The sequence below is a fragment of the Rhea pennata genome, chromosome 1 (assembly GCF_028389875.1).
Source record: "Rhea pennata isolate bPtePen1 chromosome 1, bPtePen1.pri, whole genome shotgun sequence".
In the NCBI taxonomy this organism is placed as follows: Eukaryota; Metazoa; Chordata; class Aves; order Rheiformes; family Rheidae; genus Rhea; species Rhea pennata.
Genome location: NC_084663.1, coordinates 47,912,012 through 47,933,713, shown reverse-complemented (window position 1 = coordinate 47,933,713; position 21,702 = coordinate 47,912,012). Strand labels below are relative to the sequence as shown.

The 21,702-nt window shown below is 37.9% G+C and overlaps 1 protein-coding gene across 1 annotated transcript in view; it reads left to right on the top strand.

Moving 5' to 3' along the window:
- Window positions 1–7,639, top strand: part of POC1B (POC1 centriolar protein B) — a 59,149-nt gene extending 51,510 nt beyond the window's left edge. Inside the window, exons 11-12 of the mRNA XM_062585086.1 lie at window positions 6,051–6,233; window positions 7,489–7,639. Of these exons, the coding sequence (XP_062441070.1) occupies window positions 6,051–6,233; window positions 7,489–7,593 (288 nt within the window). The 3' untranslated portion in view covers window positions 7,594–7,639. The remainder of the gene's footprint in view (window positions 1–6,050; window positions 6,234–7,488) is intronic.
- Window positions 7,640–21,702: the final 14,063 nt, after the last annotated feature.

Sequence of the window (21,702 nt, the reverse complement as noted above, 5' to 3'; positions counted from 1 at the left end):
CAAATTCATTAAGGACCACCTACAGAGTCTTGGCTATTTTGCTTGACAGAAAACAAAGATGAAGAATTATGTTTTTCTGTTTATGACATCATTTATGAGCTAAATTTAATTTTCTACTGAACATCCGCTCGGTAATGTTGTGGTAATAACTTCCTATTGATTAATTAAATCTGTTCCTTTTCCTCTTTATTTGTAACTGACATGAAGTTGCCCAAATGTGAGTCTATTTTATTACTAATGGTCTGTGAATGGAAACACTGTAAACATTTTAATTTTCTTTTTAGCTTTGCTCAGATGTAACAATTTAAAATTGATTGCCTTATTCAAATTTATTCTCTCAAAATAAGCTATAGTTCTGAAATCTTACAGGGAGTTTGATTTTTGAGCTATGAGGCTTTTCTGCTACGTTGCTGGCAATAAATAGAGTATTGTTTATGAATTGGTGATGTTTAGATTGCTTTAGAAAGGGGCTACTTTGAAGAAAAGGGAACATTTAATTCATTAAATGATTTATGCAGAAGAGACCCTTTGGTAGAAAGAGTTTCTTTAAAAGACATTTTTATAAAACAGTATTTTATATTGAATGACAATGATGGGCATAAACTGATAGGTATCCAAAAGTAAAGGAAGTCTATTTAGACTACTGTCACTCCCTTATAACAAGTTTTTGCCATATGAATGTGGCATTAGATTTCAGCAGTTATGGCCCTTTCATTGAGCTGGTGAAGACTGTCACTTTTATCACATTCTGGATATTTGTAGAGATTCTAAATGCTATCACACATCAATTAAGTACTTATATTTATGAGATATCAACTCTATATTTAAAAAACTTCTAATGCCTAAATTTATAATTGTATGGGCACAACTTAAGTAAGTCAGAAAGTGTCTCATGTCATTTATTGCTTATTCATGTTGAAAGCTCAATTATTTTCTTATCTATATTTGATCCTTTCAAGTTTGACAAATACTGAGGTCTCTGCCTTATTTATGTAAGCCCTCCTGTATTGCATCATCCCTTTATAACTCTGAGTACGTAACAGAAGAATCGTGGTTTCCTGCTTAACTGACCAAATGACAAGGAGACTTTTCTAATATGCTGAAATGGCAATGTTGGTGTCAATTTACTGAGCTACAAAGCATTTTTCACAGCCTATTTTTCTGATACATTGGATTTTGGATCACTCCACAGATTTACTGTATGAGAAGACGTTTGGGAAGATTTTTAGTAACTTATTATTTGTTTTATTTACCCAGTTTGACAGCTTTCCTACTTGGGTTGGAGGGAACCATTTAGTTTGGCTTTAATAGCAAAATTTGTGATCAATTTGTGGGTGTTTAAACTGAAATCTCTACTTTATTTTCAGTCTGTAAACAGCTGGCTTATTGGAAAAGAAACTGAAAAACATTACTTCAATGTAGGATTGTTTTTAGAAAAACTTGTCGATGCCTAATAATGTCAGATTGCTTTCCTCTTCTGGTCCTAAAATTATCCATTAGTTTAAATTAATTTGAACTCTTAACTCTTAATTATCTGTCTATAATTTGGAGGTGAATACCATTGACTGTTAAGTCTATTTTTGATTATTTTTAAGTGCTTGAGAAATAGTAGATTATCCCAAGAACACTGAATTTGCAAAGCAATAAGCCTTAAGGAAAGTCAAAGAATATTGTTTGCAGCTTAAATACAGTTGCATATGGTTTGTATGTATTGTCTAATTAAAACAGCAAGAAGATGAATTTACTTCTCAAAATATCAGTTCAAATAGCTCTGTAAACACTAGACAAACTAAGCTAGTTTTATTTCCTACGGTTTTATTGTTAGTAGTGCCTGAGAAGATGTGGGTTCCCATCAGGCTTTATTGCACTTGTGGAGTTCACAACTTTATTCCTCTGTGAGCTACAGAGGTGTGAACTTGTACAGCAAAATTTACTTCCAGGATCTCTGGCATATGTTTTCCTGAAGCTTTAAGGAACTGAATCGCTTCTGAGACCCATGCTTCTCCATCAGATTTGATGAAAATCAGCAACTAGTGCCAAAATTTTAAGAGGACACGTGTGGGTGTGCACAAAGAATGATTGCAGAAGCTTTGCTTCATTAGGAAATCAGAACACAAACAAATTGTTCCTGTCCCAACTGGTGATTTTTCAGTGATGTTTTAACCCTCATCAACTGCCTGCATTTCATAAAGCCTGTGATGGCACTGGACCGCTTGACTGCTGCCACGCAGAATATAAAATGCTCTAGCTGCCTTTCATTCAATGCGTATCTCAGCTACCTTGTCTCCAGTTTTCCTGACATTTGCTGCCACTTAATCAGTGAGCGCGCTACCTCTGTCAAATTTAGCCAATAATGGTTGAGATTACAGGACAAGAGGCAATGGGCAGAAATTTCCGCCTGACCGTGAGGGGGAATTTCTTCACTGTGGGAGTGACGAAGCACTGGCACAGGTTGCCCAGAGAGCTTGTGGAGTCTCCTTCTCTGGAGATCTTCAAGGCCCACCTGGATGCAACCCTGTCTAACGTGCTCTAGGTGACCCTGCTTGAGCAGGGAGGTTGGACTAGCTGATCTCCCAAGGTCCAACCTTACCCATTCTGTGATTCTATGATTTGGAAGCTACTAAGCAAGCAGCACAGGCTTGCAGATAAAAGCAAGGTTTCTGGAATCTCACTCTTTTCCTGTAGAAATCACACTAAAAAGTCCTATATAACATAATATAATATAATATAACAGACTTTCCTGTTGTAGTAAAGTATGAGGATGTTATTCTTTGTAGTATGAATAGGTTGTAAGACAGGAATCCTTTAAATGTACAGCCACATTTTTTTTCTTTAAGATTTTAAAACAGAAGCAAGTTTAATCTTTTCCCTGTTAACCAGCATTTGGAACTATTACCATCTTATAAGTTAGTAAGCATGCCAGAAAGCTTCATTAATCCTGTTTTCCAAAGACCTCAGATATAACTTGGTAAGCCAAAAATTACTCAGTGAGTCTGAACTCTTCTAGTATATGAATGAAATGTATCTCTCATACCTAAGTGTGCAAAGGGAAGATGTGAACAGTCGTAAGCTGCAATACTCCTGTATACTTTGTGCATTAAAAAAAACATGGGGATACATTGTGAGCCAGAATTTGAGATATTCAAAGCAAATTCTCTTGAGGGTTCTTAACACTCTAAAGCAAGGAGCTAAAGCAAAGTACAATTAAATGGGAAATTCATATTTCTTTCCTGTCTACCTTGTCCAAAAATCAAATGGTTTATATTCTATTTTATTTTGTGCTAAAAAGTGACTCCTTTACAATGTTATTCTTTGGAATAAATTGGACTTGACAGCAGAAGCTTTTTATATTGAAAAGAATTTGAAATTCATCGTACCAGAGAGAAAGAGGAGGCCTAGTAGTTATGCCAGCTAGCTAGGAGTGGAGAAGTTTGAGGTTCCAATCCCTGTTCCTAAGGATGTTTTAATAATTTCATGCAAGAGCTACTCATGACAACAGAACTCACCTGCTCCTGATAAAGTGTCCTAACCATTGAACAAGAGCTGCTTTCTGTTGGCCCAGGGCCAAACTCTAACAGCATGGCTGGAGAGAGGACCCTTTCTTCCACAGTTTCTCACCCTTAATAGGTAACAGACTAGTTGACAAGGCACTGTGCCATGAGCTTTGAGTTTAAATAATCTTAGACTGAGAAGGCAAGTTCTCTGTAGTCCTGAAGAAATATTTTAACCATTAGGATGTTCAGTAGAACAGCTCTGGATGCTTAATATTGGATGAAATCTGTAGTTTGATGTCTAATACTCTTAGGTTTTGACATGCTCCAGCATTTATACAAGTCACTGCTGGATTTCAGTATGAGTTGGATCAGGCCGTCAGTACTGACACGCTTTTTTATTTGTGCAGATCAGTCACCAGGCACAGAAAAGAGGAAAACTGGAGACACCTTCTAGTCCACCCACCTGATTCTTTCATAATAATGAAATCAATGCAAATTACGTATTACTAGATACCATGGTATTATCAAACCTTCAGAAGGGTCCCATATGTTTTTTGTAGAGTTATGAGTTAAGGTGTGAAAGGTATATATGGATATCTACCACTGTTGCTACAAACCTCATGCTTTGCCCTTGATGGGTCTCACTTCAGGGCTGAGACCTGTCCCTGCAGAACTTAACCCCACAATGAAGCCTTTAACTCAACATGTCAGAGAGGGTGCTAAGACCTTCTTCTTCACTGTCATCTTCCTAAGATACAAAACCCTCTTACCCCAACCTAAGCTCTACATTCAGCCATTCCCCTCTCTAAACCCACAGTCTTCCATTGACTCTGTGTCTGGTACTTCTGCTTTGCTTTTGTGCTTTGATAGGAAAAAGAAAAACTCTGTTTGGTAGATGGTAGATACAACTTGCCTCTTAGTCCCTCTCCCATTGGTGGAGAATGAAGGAAATGCATGTAGCACTGCCCCAGCACTAGGGAAGAAAAGATTTTGAGGAGTAAATTTAGAGAATAGAAGCATGTGGTTGGCCAGAACTGTGCAGGATGGCACTGAGCAAGATACAAGAATGTATCTTGTGGATACTGCAGCGGTATCAAATCCTGATAATATTGGTATGATTTAGTATTACACATATTTAAAATCATGATGCTAACATAGTATTTCACCCATCACTATCTGATACTACCTGGTTCAAAGGCAAGGTCAACTGTATATAAACCATTCCTGACAGAAAGTTGTCTAAACTGTTTCTAAAACCCCCTGGTACTGGTGACACATTAACGACCATAGGCAATCTTACAAAGGTTTGCTACTAATTCTACCTAGAATTTAAGTTCTACAAAATTATTTCTGAGATTTAGCAGGATTTTTTTTAACAGCTCACAATGATTTCAAGAACTTTCATTTGAAAATCTATTCAGCTTTACAACATAAATATTTTGGGTACTTTATAAATATTGTATATTATATATACATCAGATAAGACTGTGAAATTTCCTCTTTCTGTAGCTAATGGATACTTTAATCAGCTGTCAAGAATTATCAGAAAGACAGTTGAGCTGTAACTGCAGAAAAGGTTTATTTTATAGTGCTTCTGGATATTGCAAATATAATTAGAGATAATAAAATATGATTATTGCCTCAGATTATTTTAATTTGAGTTTATTTTTATACTATCTTAAGCTATAAGAAGTTTTGAAAGAAATCTCAACAAGCCATTATTAAGTCAGGTGAATTTATGAAGAGCCATCTAGTGACTTAGTGATGATTTAAACTTTATTGACTCAAAACTGTCACTAAGAACTTGGAGACACAAATAAAAATAGAAGTGATTGGAAAGATCATGCTCTTTCACTTACCCTTAAGCAAAATTTATATACATCCAAATTGTTTCTTTCTTAACTTTGCATTGTGTGGGCTTTTTCAGTAGCTTCCTCCTCCTGCACTCTGAAGGAATCAGGTTCTCAAAAAGAAATGTAACTGAACAAATAACTAAAAACTATTTAATGCTTTTTATTATCAAAGAAGACACATATCTTTTATCACTTCTTACTAAATAAAAGTTTCATATGATGATGTTGGAAGAAACCCTTGTGATCATGTACTCCAATTTGAAAGATGTGATCCATATGACTGCTGTGAATGAACTCCTTTATGAACTCAAGCTATCTTTTTGAAGAAAACTTCCACTTGCTATAGTATTTATGCAAGCTTTAATTTAAGCTCCAGCAGTAAAACATTTAGTTCTTCAGTCATATGTACCTGAAACATATTCTTGTTGAAATCATTTGTAAAGACTTCTGATGTTTCTGTGTGCACCATAAATGTTTATTGCTTCGTCCGTTATAGCTTAAATTGTCTCCTAGGTCTGAATGAATTGAAGTGTTATGAATTGGACCAGCAAATCTGAAGGCAGTTGTGTGTATTTACATATGTGTAAATAGATTTTTACAATGTTAAAAGAATATATATATTTTTCTGCCTATCTTCCTGCATGGTTCCACTTAACTGAAGACAAGGGGAACTGGATTTTCAAATGATGTTTTTACATTCAAGGATGATGTCAGCAGTGAAGACTCGCAATATCCCCCTGCTGCAGGCCTGGCTACAAGTCCCAAAAGGAAGCCAGAGAATGAGAGTGAAGTAGCTATGCGTAATATGGAGAAGCAAAGGGACATCTCCCCATCCCTAGGTCATGCTTTGGAGCACATAGTGGAGCAGCTGGATGTTTTAACTCTAGTAAGTATGAAATAACAGTTAACACTCACTGTGGAGAATGTTAATGCTGTCAGTGGGCAATAAAATCCAGGAACCATATTCATAAATCTGAGTATTAAAGTCTATGGGGTTATTTTGAATAATTAGACAAGTGACTCTTGTTTTTTTCTGTTCAGTATATATTAATTATATTGCATTCTTTGAAGTGAATGCTTCCTGCTACATAATCACAAAGATTACTGGTGTATTTTTGACTCTGGGGGGTGGGGAAAGTTGGTATTTTTCAATAGTGAGATCTAGCATAGATTTACCAGAAGCCAGAGGTTGTCAGATTCCAGCTTGAACAATTACGCTTTAGCAGGGGATGAACAAGGGAAATTGCCAATGTACCATTAAATCCTTTTTCAAACTTAGTGCTTGAGGTTTTGGCTTAGCAATCTAAGCAGTGGAATAATTCTAAGTGTCAGTGAAACAGTGCAAGTATTAGGCTCAGTCATTAACTCTGAGTCACTTCTTTGCAGATGCTTAGTGCTTCTTTTTAGTATTCTAGGTTTAGCCAATTTATGTTTTAAGTTACAGCTATGTTCTGTAATACATTAACTTTCAACCAAATCAAAAAGAAGTGGCTAAGTATTTTTCTACATTATTTTGCAATATATATGTTATTGCAAGCAATAAGTTTTGACAAGAATGGAGTAAAAAGCCATCACTTGAAAACTATTTGTTTAGTAAATTAAATTAAAAAGAAACTGTCAGCCTGTGTCTGGAAGCCTACCTTGTTAAAGCAGGGTGAGTTCTTGGAGAATACCTGTAAATAGTTTTTTTTTTTTTTTTTCCCCTAAAATCAGTTTTTTGGGGTGTCTGAAAAGTATCTTTTAGATGTTGGAAAGCATCATTTGGGGTCTCCAGTGATGACTGTTTTTCTATTGAAATATAATTGTAATTTTCACATTGTATTTCTGGATAATTTGTATATACATATACATTATATCTGTATCAATATCTATATGTATAAAACAATGCGCACGCACACACACACTTCTAGGTGAAATATTTTATGAAAGTAGTTTTAAACCTTATAAACACTCTCCACAGATACAAAACCACTACTACTGAATACAGTAGTAAATAGTGGAATGACTATGGCAAAGACGTTTTAGAATTTTTTTTTCTTGTTTAGTTAAAACAATTATTTTTTATTTACTGTGTTGCATACTTTCTTAATACTGTGCAAGTTGTATAAAAACAAATTGAAAGCATTGTCCTCTCCCTGCAGACTATTTCAATCCTGGAACAACGGCTTACTTTGACTGAAGATAAATTGAAAGAATGCTTAGAAAATCAGCAAAAAATGTTTCTTCAGGGAAGACAGGGAGAATAAAAGCTGCAGATGATCTGTACTGATGAATATGTTCCATATATTCTCAAGGAAAAAATAAATGTTGCTTCATTGTATTTGGCTATGAGCAAATTTTTTTTTTCTTATTTCAATAAGTCACTAACAAAAAGTGAAGAAAAAATATGCAGCACATTTTAAAGATTGGTAGCAAGCAGATGTTCTCATTACATATATAATAAAAGGTAGCCCAGCCAAAACTAATACTTTTTAAAATCATTCCCACTGAAAATTACAAGACTCTTATTTCAACTTAAGATCTTTAAATACAACTAAGCAACAAACTATGCAATTTTAGATGAGCAGTAATTACTATGGAAGTGCATTATGCCGGTTTTTCAACCCAGATAAGGGTTGTGAAAATGATGCTCTTTGTGCTAAGGCAATTTTACTCAAGCACTGAAATTAAATAAAGCCTAATTACCATTAATTGCTAAAATACCACAGGTTTTCTCTGTAGTATAAAATGTTTTATGAAAAAGTGGTGACAGTTACTCTTCATCTTATAAATATTTCTGTGTCAATTGGAAGATGTTTCATTTTAAAAACTTTCGGTTCCAAATATAAAAATGTGGTCACTTAAACTTCGAAACAACAGTTGGATCTGTGAATTCAGCTTCAAGACTGGTGCACTGTCTTGTATTTGCATTCTTTATTTAATCCATTAAAATTCATTCTTCATATTTAGAAGAGCAAAATTTACTTTCATACTTCTGAAGAATGAAAGAACCAAACACAAAATAATAGGAAGCCTGTTGAAGAGGCACTCAGGCTTTGCATGCTATGAATGGCCTCCCTAGAAATCAGTTAAGACTGTATAAATTAAGCCATAAATCAGAAAAGACCTTTTATGAGTCAGTTTGTAGTGAATGATGAATTTTGTTTCTATTTTAATAAAGATACGATTTTTAGAAAGGCGTAAAATTGTAGGTTTTATTCTTTAATAGAGAACATCTTTCCTTCTTTATGTCTCCATCCTATTTTTTAAATGGCAATTGCGGAATATCTCTTGTAAATCCACAGTCAAAACTAAACTATCTTCCATTTCTGCAGCTTCATATTTTGTATTGAAAAATAGGATAATTGAAATGCGGAGAATTTTAATCCAACTCTGCAACTGACTATATATAGCTAAAGCCCATTTCCTAAACTGAACCTCCTTAAAGTCTATAGAATTTAACTTAAGCACAAAATCTCACAATGCAAATACAATTGCAGTTGGAGCCAAAGAAAAGAGCAGTAGATTTTTTTATAACTTTTCATTTTCCTCCTAATAATCACTTCTGGATATCCAGACATCACCTCAATTGGTTGGTAAACTCTGAATTTTGCCAACAATTACTATATATTTTTGATTCAGTCTTAAGCAGTACTGTTTATTACAAAGAAATAATCTATTCTTAAAAGTTTTTGGGTGCAACTATTTCCCTATAACAGCTTCACCACAGATTTTTCGTGAAATGATGATTTTCTATTCCAATGTGTACAGCCTGACCTTTGATTATGCAATTGGTTATAATTCTGTATAATGCCTCATTATGTAAATATTGTCTTTTAGATCAGATGTGCTTTTTTTTGCATTTGTAAATACTTCTGTGATCTTTTTTGGTTTCATTAGAAGGCAAAAAATATAACCGTTAAAAACTCAAGCTTGTTTCTTGTTTCCTCTTAATATTTTCTTCTGTTTCTTTTAGTTATCTACAGATTCTTTTATTTTGTTAGGCTTTTCAGGATTATCTGTCAACAAGATTTGGCAATTTTTTCTTCTTTTGTATTTTTTTAATAAACTGCGCTGAAATTTTCCTTTCTGCCTTAGTTTCTATCACTAATCCTTCTTTGTATTCAGTGCATGTTTATTTGGAGCATTTATTACTTAATCCATTTTATTCCTCTGTTGTTTGTGAATCTAGTGAAATAGCATAACATTTCCAAATGAAGGTATGTTCTTGTCATTCTGTCAGGTAGTCTGTTGATTTTGAAATCCTCAACATGCATGGCATGTAGCATATTTGCATAAGTAGAGGTGCTTGTTAGAGAAAAGGATAGAGGTATTTTCCTCAAGGTGCGCCTGCTCTCCTGAAATACAGCTACCACCTTGCACAGTATTCTTTTTGAATGAAATTCGTCATGAACTAATTATCTCATTCCCTTGGTCCAAATAATTTCAAACAGAGTCACTGAATGTAAAAATTCCCGTTGAAAGCAGTTGAAGAGGTTGCTTAAACTCTTCAAAAGCAAATATTCTCAGTATTTAGGGTTTTTGCTCTGTCAAACAATTGATGTCTTGACTAATTTGAATTATCTTTTAGAGACAGATGAAAGTAAATGCTGTTCAGTCTTAATTGTACTCCAGGAGTACTTGAAAAAATAATTTCAGAGATCTTTAAATGTTTATGAAAAGTATATCTATATTACAGACTTCAGTGAAATACTGAAAATTCATACAAATTCATACAAGGTAAGCTGTGTACCTGAAGCAATCCAACTTTCCTCAGGCTGTTATCCCTCTATAAACAGGACATCCTGCTGAAGAAAGACCACTTGGAGCATCCAGGCCAACTACTGAGTTAAAAAGCAAAAATGTCTCAACTGCCTGTTCAGGAAAACCATAATAACTGAAACACATGCTCCAAAATGGGGTAGATCTCCAATGTTTGTGAGGGAAAGAGAGAATGTGGCAAAATGAACAGTGTCTCTTACCAGTGTCACAGGAATTGTAATTCCTTGTAATTTCCATCAAAGTTGAGGTGTCCATTTTAGTGGAATTTTTATCTTGAGCATCACATAAAGCATAACGCTGAAGCAATAAAGATATTTTTCTCAGTTTTTCACTTTAGACTGCAATATGCAATTTCTTTGAGAGCACATTTAGAGCTTCCTAACTCTTACAGTGCTTGCATAGAAAACCTGGGTGTATAAGTTACAGTTCTGATTTCCATTTTAGAGGCAGAGAATAAATAGCTAAATGTTGCAACTGAATGGCACTTAATGTTTTCTTTTGGTTTGAGCATACAGGTTTTCAAGTGCCTGCGTAAAATCAGATTGAGACATTAGCTTACCCCAGTAATCAAGCATGCTGGCTATATGGGTCATCTTGACAACTCAAACTGTTGATGGTTTTACTATTCTGGGGAGATGAGGAGGGAGCTGTGGTTTTGTTTTTTTTAAAAAATAACACTGCTAAATTCTCTGAAAATCTTCATCATTTACTTGTTACTACTGTTGGGATATCTTTTATCAATTTATGGTTTTGAAAAAAAAAAAAAAAAATCCTGGATGTAAACATACCTAGCAACTCCCCATCTTTGGCGGATTGTTCCTTCTTGCCTTTGCACTGGTAAGATGATATTGCATTGTTTCATTATCGTAATCTTTAGGTCAAGAAACTTAACAAACTCTAAGCTTAAATTCTGATTAAGCTAATCTTTTGGAGAAACTGTGGTAGAATATAGTTTCTCCTAGCCATTTCAGGAGAGCCTGAACAGATCCCTGTAGCATGAGGGAAGATTTGATTCAGGAAATACAAAAAGAGAAATTCTTGTCTTTATTCAAATAAATATACTATATACTGTGCTATTTTTAAGGTAAACAGTTTTTCTCCCAAAAGGTCTTGCTTACACAGTTGCTAAATTATTTTCCTTGCCATATCACATCACAAAAACACTTTGAGTTTTCCACTGAATGAGGGTAGCTGGGATCAGAATGTATTTCCAAGGACGTAGTTTTATGTAACTTGTTTACCTTGTACACTTTGTAAAAATCAGAAATTGTGGACTCTTTGCCCCGAACAATTAATGAATATGTATGTACACACTGGATCCAGGAACAGTATGTTTTTGTCAGAGTGTCCCCTCAGCGACTTTTGCACGCTTCGGATGCATAATACAATAGAAGCCATTTCTTTGTGAGAAAATAGGTCAATGACTTGCCAAAAGGCAGATGTTAATTGGAAAAAGTGCATACAAGTCCTTTTCTTTACAATGTATATGGGTTGCATTTGTTTTGACTTGCATCCAAGAACAGGTGCAATTTCAATTGACTCAGCTAGCAGGATGTGCTGAGTGCACTCTTCACCAATTTTACTATAAATTTTAAATCCAGCATGAAAAAATGGTTTCTAAGTTGATCAGTGAATGATAAGTTGCATTTATTATCTGTGTTACAAAACAAAATTATGACTTGTGAATGTACTTACATGTAGACATCTTAATAATATGAGGATAAGGACTGTATTTGTCAGGCTTGAAGAGATTTACTGTTGAGCACTGATGAATCTTACCCAAGACAAAATATATCTTCCCTTTCAAAATGCTTCTTTTGTAAGAGAGTCAGCAGTTCTACACAAGGTATCATTAATATATTTATAAATGTAACTTAAATGAGAAAATTTGCTCATTTTCACTAATATATTTTCTTGCCACTAAGCTGCATAATCAGAAGCAAATTTAGAAAAAGAAAAAAACAAACAGGAAAAACCCATCTGGGTGTGATAGCATCAGAAGAGCTTCCCTCTGATAGTTTCTTAAAAATGGAGAAATGCAATTAAGGCCTTTTGGAATTTCTAGTCTACACTTAAGAGTCCACCAAAGCAGTTTGGATCGTGTGCCTAGCCTGACCTGGTTCTTGGACAGACACTCACACTTCCTCTCGCCTTGGGAATGCTGAATGCAAAATGGGATGGTTATACGAGCAGCAGCCAAATCGGCTCCACGCTAGAATACCCAGTTGCCTAAGAATCAATCATGTTGCCAGGGTGCAGAAATATTGGGTTTGAATGTCTGTCTCAAAGCCAACACAGTAAGTGTTTGAAAGATTGCCTTCTACATATTTGATGGGGTGGGTAAACTTAGATTTCTAACAGATGAAGAAAGCTCCTGGGCTTTTAACAGATGAAGAAAGATCCTGGTTGCTTTTCATGTGAAGCCCAAGCCAATATGTGCTTTGAGATACTGACTAGATCAAGACCTATAGACTAGACCAGTGCAGGAACACCTAGTTCAGGAAGCCCACAGGAGCTTTAGCATGAGCAGGGGTACTAACACAGTCCGCTAGTGGCTGAGATTTCACAATTTTCACATGCCTCTAGTAGGGTCTTTATCATCAGAGGACTCAGTACACTTACAGAGAGGCAGGAGTGGGCTGAGAAGAAATACTGAGCATCTCAATGCCATCTAAATACAGGATTTTGCAACACAAGAGTGGTTATTTGAGTTGTAAGTTCCTTTGTGGCTTGAGCCCTTACAGACCAGAATAAAAGAGAGGAACTCCACTTCAAAGCTGCAGAAGAGGAAGCAATTGCTGGTAGAGGGGAAGAAAAGACTTCTATTATGTATCTTTTTCATTCTTTTGTGCTCTGTATTGTAATGAAATAGTACTTCTGTCTCAGGTTGTTACCTCCTCCTAATCTCCAGAGGAAATCCCTGCTCCTTTCAGAGAGATAAAACATAAGAACAAAGAGAAAGTAGCAGGAACTGCTAGTCTCTGCAGCATAGGATATCACTGAAGCCTTTCCTGGCCACAGTGGTGGAACACAAAGGCTTATAGCATTTACTCCAACACCTGCGTCAAATGTCAAGATCTGTCATAAGTTTAATTACTCAGAAGCGAGGTATATTTTGCAATGGTCTATTGTTTACTGGGACAATGAGCAAGTATCACAGAGATAGAAATCTATGAAGTTCAAAGAACTAAAAAACATTTCTCTGATTTTTTTAAGAAAAATTCAGATGAGCCATGTGCTCTGTTGCTTCATGCTACCTTCAACTTGCATGGCTCTCAAAACAAAACGTTACAGATGTGATACATTTGGGTGATGAAAAGGACAGAATGTTACCAGAATAATTTCTTCCTCACCAGAGCATTCATCTAACACTTTGTAATCATTCTTTTTATTATTATTACCGTCCTGTGAAACTTGTGAGCACAAAGCCCAGGATATGTGTCAAAGCCTAAAAAGAGCAACTTCAAAGAGAAAGAAGAGACATTTGGTGATGATTTTCAACTGACCAAATTCTGCACTGGTTGTTAGGGTTGTTCTGTTAAAATTAATGATGGTACACCTGAATTTTGATATTGTAGGCAAAAGTAGGGTTTAGCTCTTAGTCCACAAGTCTTGAAAATTCTTGTAGTTCACAAGACCAGCTTTAACTTCCAAGAAAACTGTATAAATATAAGAAGATGCCGTTAACTTTTCAGTTAAGCAGTGAATGTAATCAAGCAAAGCATAGTAGAATATAATATTTAATTATATATAACCATACTGAGTGGTCTCCATCCATACTGATGTAACTGTACATCTTCACTCCTAAAACACCGTGTGCTTTTGTGCAGCTTCCTCAATCTATTCAGCACAGACTTGGGCTGTAAACAGCCACATTATTGAGAAACTGTAAGAGGCTCATTAGAGAAATTTTAACAGCCTCATTCTAGCTGGGGATGATATAGCACCACTCCAAGTTATCAAAGAATTTGAGCATGTGTGCAACTTTAAGAATGAAACTGAGCTTTTAGCCATGCAGATGAGCAGAGTGGTTCTCTGGTGCCCCTCCAGGCATCATCTTCTTGATTACCCCCATTGCAGACTCTCACAAAGTGTGCTGCGGTCCTTTCACAACACAGGCACTTGCATTTCTCTCCATTTCTCTCCCACGTCTCTCCACTACGGTCGTGTCCCCGTACAGAGCCGGGATGCAGCCAAGGCAGGTGCCTGGGGCTGGGCCTGTCAGATGTCCTGCAGAAGGTACCTCCCCAGCGGCGTAGACACAGCCGGTAACATCAGTCACGTTCTGAAAATCACACGCGGCGCTATGTCCTTTGCTGACTCAGTGGGAAGCTTCTGGCTGAAATCAGTGGGACTTCTCACGTGATTGAAGCTACATGCTGAAAACGTCTTAATCTTATTATTCACATAGCTGAGTGATAAAGAAAATGTGAATAGCAATTGATGGCTATTTTTTTGAAGGTATATGAAAGACAAATATAGTCGTTAGAACTTGAGCTCCTGATTAATTTAAATGGCTTCTTTATTTATTTCACAGCTACCTGATTTAGAGCCTCCCTTTTCTGATCCAGGAACTCAGATAAATTAATTTTGCAGGAATAAGTCCCTAATTTGTACACAGACCTTGTCTTACAGCCTTTTGGGTATTCCTTTGGAAAATATGCTAGAATGAGAAAGGTTTCCAGTATCTTTCAAAACCACGAAAGAGGAAATATCACTAATTTTGTCTTCTTCCTGTTAGAAAGAAAAATGGTCTCAGCTATTCAGCTATTCCAAGTTGTATATGTGTGTTTTCCACATTTATCTCTCACTTCTCTCTAGTGAATAATGACCAAGTTAGTCATTTCAAAGTGGGAGAGTTATGCCTTTGTTACATAATTTGAGTACTGGGGAGGGAATTATCTGTTTTTCTGTGTAATAGATTTGAGAGGAACAGGGAAGAATATAAAACCAACAAGGTATGATATCTGAAAAATGCAGTTCAGAATCCAAAATTGAGGCATACAATAAAATCAACATATTCTCACCCAGCATCTCACAATTCTTTTTTACATTTATATACACTCTTGCATACCAAAGCTGAGACTTCAGCACTCACCACGCTGACAAAACCAGACAGAAATAACCAAGGATTCATTTTTCAGATTTGCCCCGTAGAAGGAGTCATTTGCTACAAAAATATAGCAACTGTAGTCCCTTAATGTTAGCTATGACACACCCAGCTTCTTTTTTATTTAAGGAACCATTATACCGTAATGAACACTGACTGGGAGTTTTCCAACAGAACAGATTTTTTTTAGAAAATGCCAATTTGTCATAAGCAAAACGTTTCGCAGAAACATATCTGTTTGGATGAACTTCCGATGAAACACAGGCACGTTTCCATCACAAGCCTGCCTGATTTCCTGCCAGCTTGCCTTGCAGCTTTCCAGGCTCCATGGCTCCGGGATGGCTCTGGACTGAGCCTGTGATTTTCCTTGACTGCTTTTTTTTTGTTTGCCCCCCCCCCCTTTTGAAATTAGACGGAAAAGGTCTTGGAAGAAATGTATTTCAGCTCTGCCTGGATTTTTTCTGATTCTTCAGAATTAGAGATTTCTTTTGACAGTGATGGCACTCCACAGCCCACTGTCTTGATTTGTTATATGGGAGAGACAGAATAGCTTTCCTGCCTCCTAGAGAAAGTGCTTGGGTTTAATAGCTCTGCAACTGAAACACTCTTCATACCAAACCAAGCTTCATTTCTGAGTACTTTCAGGAGACTTCCCAGTGTAATATTATTTCCTCCTTTTATTTTCTACACTGTGGTGGCTCTGAAGCAGCAGTGCCCTTCAGCACGGTCTCCTTTGCTTTCTTCTCCTAGGCCAGCTTCCGGTACAGAGGCTGGACTCAGATCTCCAGCATCCTTTTGCTGCTGACATTGTGGGTGTCGGACTGTTTCTTGGGCCCTCACAAACACGTACTCTAGCAATCTGCCTCCATGGCCAGCTTACTGTGTTTTGGCTATGTAGTTTCTTCCTGTTTTATCTGCCCCCTCTTCACTTGCAACCAGTGATACTTCTCTGCATTTATGTCTGAGTATCCCAGGAGGAGGGAGTTGTTTCATTTTTAATCTTTAATGTGGAGTTGTCTGAGGGCAGGACCTTATGCAGGCATGTGCTCCAGTTTCTGGGAGCTCAGTAGGTGAAGGAAACTGGGAAAGGCAGATACTTCTTTTACACCTCGGGGCTAAAGCTGCAGGCAGCCAGCCGTATCAGCCCTTGTACTCCAGACTCACAACTTCTAACAATCTTCTCTGGATACTTTCAGTGAGTGTTCGAGGGAATCATAGAATGGTAAGGTTGGAAGGGACCTCTGGAGATCATTTAGTCCAACCCTCAGCATAGCCCTGTACAGGGACTGAACCCACAACCTTGGCACTAGCAACACTACGCTCTAACCAACTGAGCCAAACCTACTTTTCTAACTTCAGCCCATGAGTTTCTTCAGTATGTTAATTTTATCCATGTACTTGGGTAAATGTGGCCTCTGAAAAGCATCTGACTCAGAAGAAGCAGTTGGCCAACATTGAGAAGCTCTGGTGATTTGAACTCTAGAGTATATTTGGTGTTGGTGTTACCAAATAGCTGAATCCAGCTGTCAACATCATTTTAATATTCTCTTTAAGCATTAGAACTTCATCAGAAAATATCTGATGATATTTTCTTGACCAAGAAACCCACTACATCAGAAAGCAGATTGCCCGAAAGGCTAATGCAGCCAAGAGGATCAGAGCAGAGTCAGGAACTAAACAAAGAACATGAAAAGACAGAGATGTGCTCTGGTGTAATTTTCAAGGTGATGATGGTATTTGTAAGCCCTACCAGAAGTTTGAGGAGTCTGAAACCTCAAACGAGGAGGATGTGAGTGGCAGGGGCATTGCCAACAGAAGTTGGGTGGAGCCAGGAACAGCACGTGAAAGAGGTAAACATGAACCCCATTCTGCGTAAGTGCAGCTTCTGATCATCAAGTTGAACGGTCTTCCTGAATGTATCCACAGTCTCTGCCTCCTCCTGCACTAGCACTTTAGCTCTTCCTAGACTGTCTGTCCTTTGTAGCCCATCGATTCTTTGCTTATCTCTTCCTCTCTCTGTTTTCATCCTGTCTTCTCTCCCATCCTTTTCCTCTGAAAATATTTTGCAGCCTAGAATTAATGCACTTGGCTGAAGTCTTGTTGGGCATATCAGGAAGTTTTCCGGATCACTCGTGGGTGGAGTTTCCCAAAAGCATCAATTTGGTATTAATGTTTTATAAACAATGGATCTGCCAAACTCTGAACAGTGTGAGGCAACCTCAAAATGTTGTGCCTCCTTGCAGATTTCCACTTTTGTTGCGCATTACTTCACATGAGATAGACACCATGACCACCACATTCACACAACAAAAAGTGACCTCAGCCGTAACTTCAGCATGTGTAAGGAGGAATCTAATCCTTGTTGTTAACTTTTTTATTTTGATCAACCTGAAACATTGTTATCAATACTGTTTTGGTAGCCGACCTTTCCGTTACCTCTTAAGAAGTCATAGTTGGTAACACAGTTAAAAGTACAGGCACATTTTCAAAGTTGCATTTAAACTGCCAAACTCATTTTTGCCAGCTGTCGTGGGATAATGAGATGTATAATAATGACATTGTTTGCTGCAGCTATGGGATTGAGTTTGAATCAGTACATTGTGTCTGCAAGAGGATTTTAAGTAAACATTATAGTTCATACGGCACAAGTACAACTTGACATACAGAATGACTTAGCTCATTTGGGAGCCCTTCTTGTCAGGAAAGAAGTGGATAAGGGGTGGGTAAGAGCATTTAGACCACAAACTGGGAATGCCACAAATAACCATCATTTCCCACATTTTTTATTATAAGAGGCTGTTCCCACAAGTTTTCTAACCTTTAACTGCCTTGATTAAAGTTTTCCATGCCATTCTACTTCTAGCCATTTGTGAGAACAAGATAATATGTAGCCTTCTTTGGATCTTTTCTGGAGGAATTCTGACATCAGAAAATGTATGAAAAGCTCATAGGAGTGAGGTGGTGTAGGAGACGTTTGATCTGAGGGCATAGGTAGATGATTTGTTAAAAGCCATTGGAGAGGATGACCCAGGTTGGACAAGAAGCAGATGCAGTGGGACTTGCTTGGTGTGGAGATTGAGACTAGGGTAAGGAGAGAGAAGAGAAATCTGAGAACAGTAGAGTGAAGAGGGATGGTATGAGATGTCTGGGAATTTGAAGCAGGACCAAGGAGATCTGTAGTAATGGAGCAGGAGAAATCAAGCTTGAGGCAACAAGAAGAAATTACCTTTGTTGCTTAGACCCTTTTTCCTATCAGTCTACAATACCACCACTGTTCAACTACACATCTGTCAAGCTGCTTGCTTGGTGTCTTCCCCCACTGTGTATTTCCCTGTGGTCCTAGTCAGCACAGAGGATAACACCCTGCTGCTGATGCTGGTTACTCCACTAGCTCAGGAGGCAAAGGTCAATGTGATGAGCCTAAAAGTACAGAGAAATATGTACAGAGAAAACTACTTAGAACTGTATGTTAAAATAATTTTGCTAGATAGGCTCTTGAGAATTGAATTTTCTCTCTGCATCTGCATCATCAGCCTGGCAGCTGTACTCTGTGTAGGAAGCAGTGGGATGGAGACATGAAAAGGCTGGCAAGGAGGGGGATGCAAAACCCAAAACCTGGAGTCTGCAAAGTTATAAGCAAGCATTCTGAATTCTTGGTCAAGATGCTGCAAGGGAAAAGGCAACAGAATTTGGGCACATATGAAGAGACAAACAGTGAAAGAGAGACAAATAGTGAAAATAGTGAAAAACGATCCTGTGATTATAGGTCCGATCAATAGCTTTTACGTCAGCAGGTAGAGGATGAGGAGTGGGAAGGGCCTTTGGAGGGAAACAATTAGTTCTGCATTAGAAATGTTAAAAGTAAGCTGCAAGTGAAGCATCAGGAAATGCTGCCTTCTATCCTGCCTTAGGAGAGGGTTCTGCTATCTATCTAACTGTGGTTTTATGAATTGTTGACCACGTTTATTTGCTGCTCTTCCTATTTGATTTTATAATGGTGAGTGCATCCTTTTGCATTTTTTAAAATCAATTTGGTGCTAGCAAATTGATTTGCCATACTAACAACCTCTCTCCATCCGTTCGGTCTCTAATGAACAGCTCATGCTGCCTTCCTCACATGTGTTTGCAACCCCACTGACTTCAAGGCATTCTCCAGGCTCTGAACTATCCCACAACATTTTCCCCTGTCCCTGTCTCACCAGTGGCACCGAGCTTTAGTAGGTAGCATTTTGACTGATGTACCTGCTGCTTTCTGCTCATGAAAGGTAGAAACTGCCTGTTAGATGCATCCCAGAGTGTATTACTCCAGTATGGGAACCTATGTGCCTGGGAAAGGGTGGTGAACTGAGCAGAGCATCACTGGGGAGCCTAAAATATCTAATTTCCTACAAAACACAGCACTGCCACTGGGAACTCTCTCTCTCAAGCTGTGGCTTCTGCTTCCCTGTTTGTTTTCTCCTCCCAAGTAGGGAGTTACTGGCACGGTGCACCGTGCATGGCTGTGTGACAAGGGAAGCTGGGGCTTGCTTTTGAATGTACCTGAAATTTTGGTGGGGAGGATTTGGAGCAGCAGCCTCAGGTAGCTGTATGGGCAGAGATAAAGGAAAGCTGCTCAGTGAGCTAGAAATTCCCACACTGTGTTGTCAAACATGCTTGTGCACTGGTGTGTAAAGAGGAAGCTGAGGAGGAGAGAAATGAAAGCAAATGCATTTTAATTGGGATTAGGGGCATATGGTGTGGTGCTATTTGTTTTCCTCTTCCTGCCTTTGCACTGGGACTTTAATGCTTTCACACATTTGCCTTTATTTGTCATGTCAAATGGGAAAGACAGCAAGAGGCTTCCCCCCCCTGCCCCGCCCCACATTTGGGCCCATGCTAACACCCTCTCGCTTCACCCCTCTCACTTCACCCTGAACTTTGCCAAAGGAATAATCATAACTGTCACAAGTGCAGCCAGATCCCCCAAGCAGATTAAGCAACTCCAACTTATTTTTATTAAACTTCTCAGCTGCTCCTGGGAGAACCCTTGCTGTTTTCAGGCAGCAGAGTGGGGTGGATTCATGGGGAGGGAGAGGGTCCACAGTGCCACATGCACATCATTCACTGGCAGCTGGATAGTTAGGTTTTATTGTTATGGCTGTATATTTAGTGTTTTGTAAAAAAGCTACTGAGGGAGCTGTTTCCTTTGCTGTATAGCAGTTTATTTGCTGGAAGATTCGGACTTAAGCCTTTAATTACACCTAACATCCCCTCAAAGTAATTTCTGTTCTCTCTCTGGCCTCATGCAGCATCTTGGGATGTTCTGCATTTGAATGTGAACAAGCTATTGTTTAATGTGGCTTTAAATCATGGCAGAAATGTTCTGTAGCATCCACTGGGAAAGACCTCTCCCTTCTGCCCTCTTCATTTTTCACAGCAGCTTTGGGAAGGAAGGCCAGTAATCACAAAAATCTTGTTTAAAAGTTAAGCACTGAGTAGCATATCTTCATACAGATGAAAAACACTGATTATAGTACAAATTAATAACAGGTGAAACTGTGGCTCAGAAACATCTAAAAAGGAGTGTAAAGCTTATTTAACCTTAAGCATCTTCCCTAGCCTTCATGTAACCATCTTTCCATTCATTTTCCAAAACTGCATATGATACAATATGAGGCCTACTTACTTTGCTGAGTGTTTGCAGAGGAGTTAGATGCTAACGTCTTCTCTAAAAAATGGCTCTAGCACAGTTTAAGCCCACATGAATCCTGCCCTGCTCCTACCTCCGCTGACACATGTACTCTGGTAGACCCTTGTCAGCTGCCGGTGCCGTGATATCCCAGCCTGACCTTCACCCATAGTCTGTAGCTCTGGAGTCACCTCAAGACTTGGGGGTTTCTTCTGAGAGAATATATTTTTTTTTTGTTATAGCTTCAACCTGTAGAAAAAACATAAAATATTGGCTAGGTGTTATTCAGTTTAGTCTATATTTGATTCTCCTCCCCCTCCGCCCTGAGTATCTGCTTCAAATAATGATGACAAAGTTGTATTAAATTTACATCAAATAGAAGTTGTGGAAGCAGCTGTGCAAGTAGCAAACACATGCATATAGCGTGATTCTGAGCAAGAAACCTGTGCTGGAATGGACTGGGAGGGAACACATTTAGGTTACTGCAGCATATGTCTAACACAGGTAGGGGTCATCTAGATACAGTCTGCAGCAGCTGAGATGCCAATTTGATGGTAAATTTGATAGAATCTTCTTTGTAAATACTGTGGCGGTGGCTGTACTGTACAGTTTTCTAGAGTGGTTACCACAGCCTTTTATGTGGTAACCTGTACAGGTTTCCACAGATAGGCTGTTCCCAGGGGAGAGTGTATAGATTTTTATGTAAAGAATAATAAGTGCAAAGACTCACAGCAAGGAATGAAAGATGATGATAACATTCTGACAGTGGTCCAGACACATCTTTAAAACGAACGAAAAGAAATTGATTAAATTGGA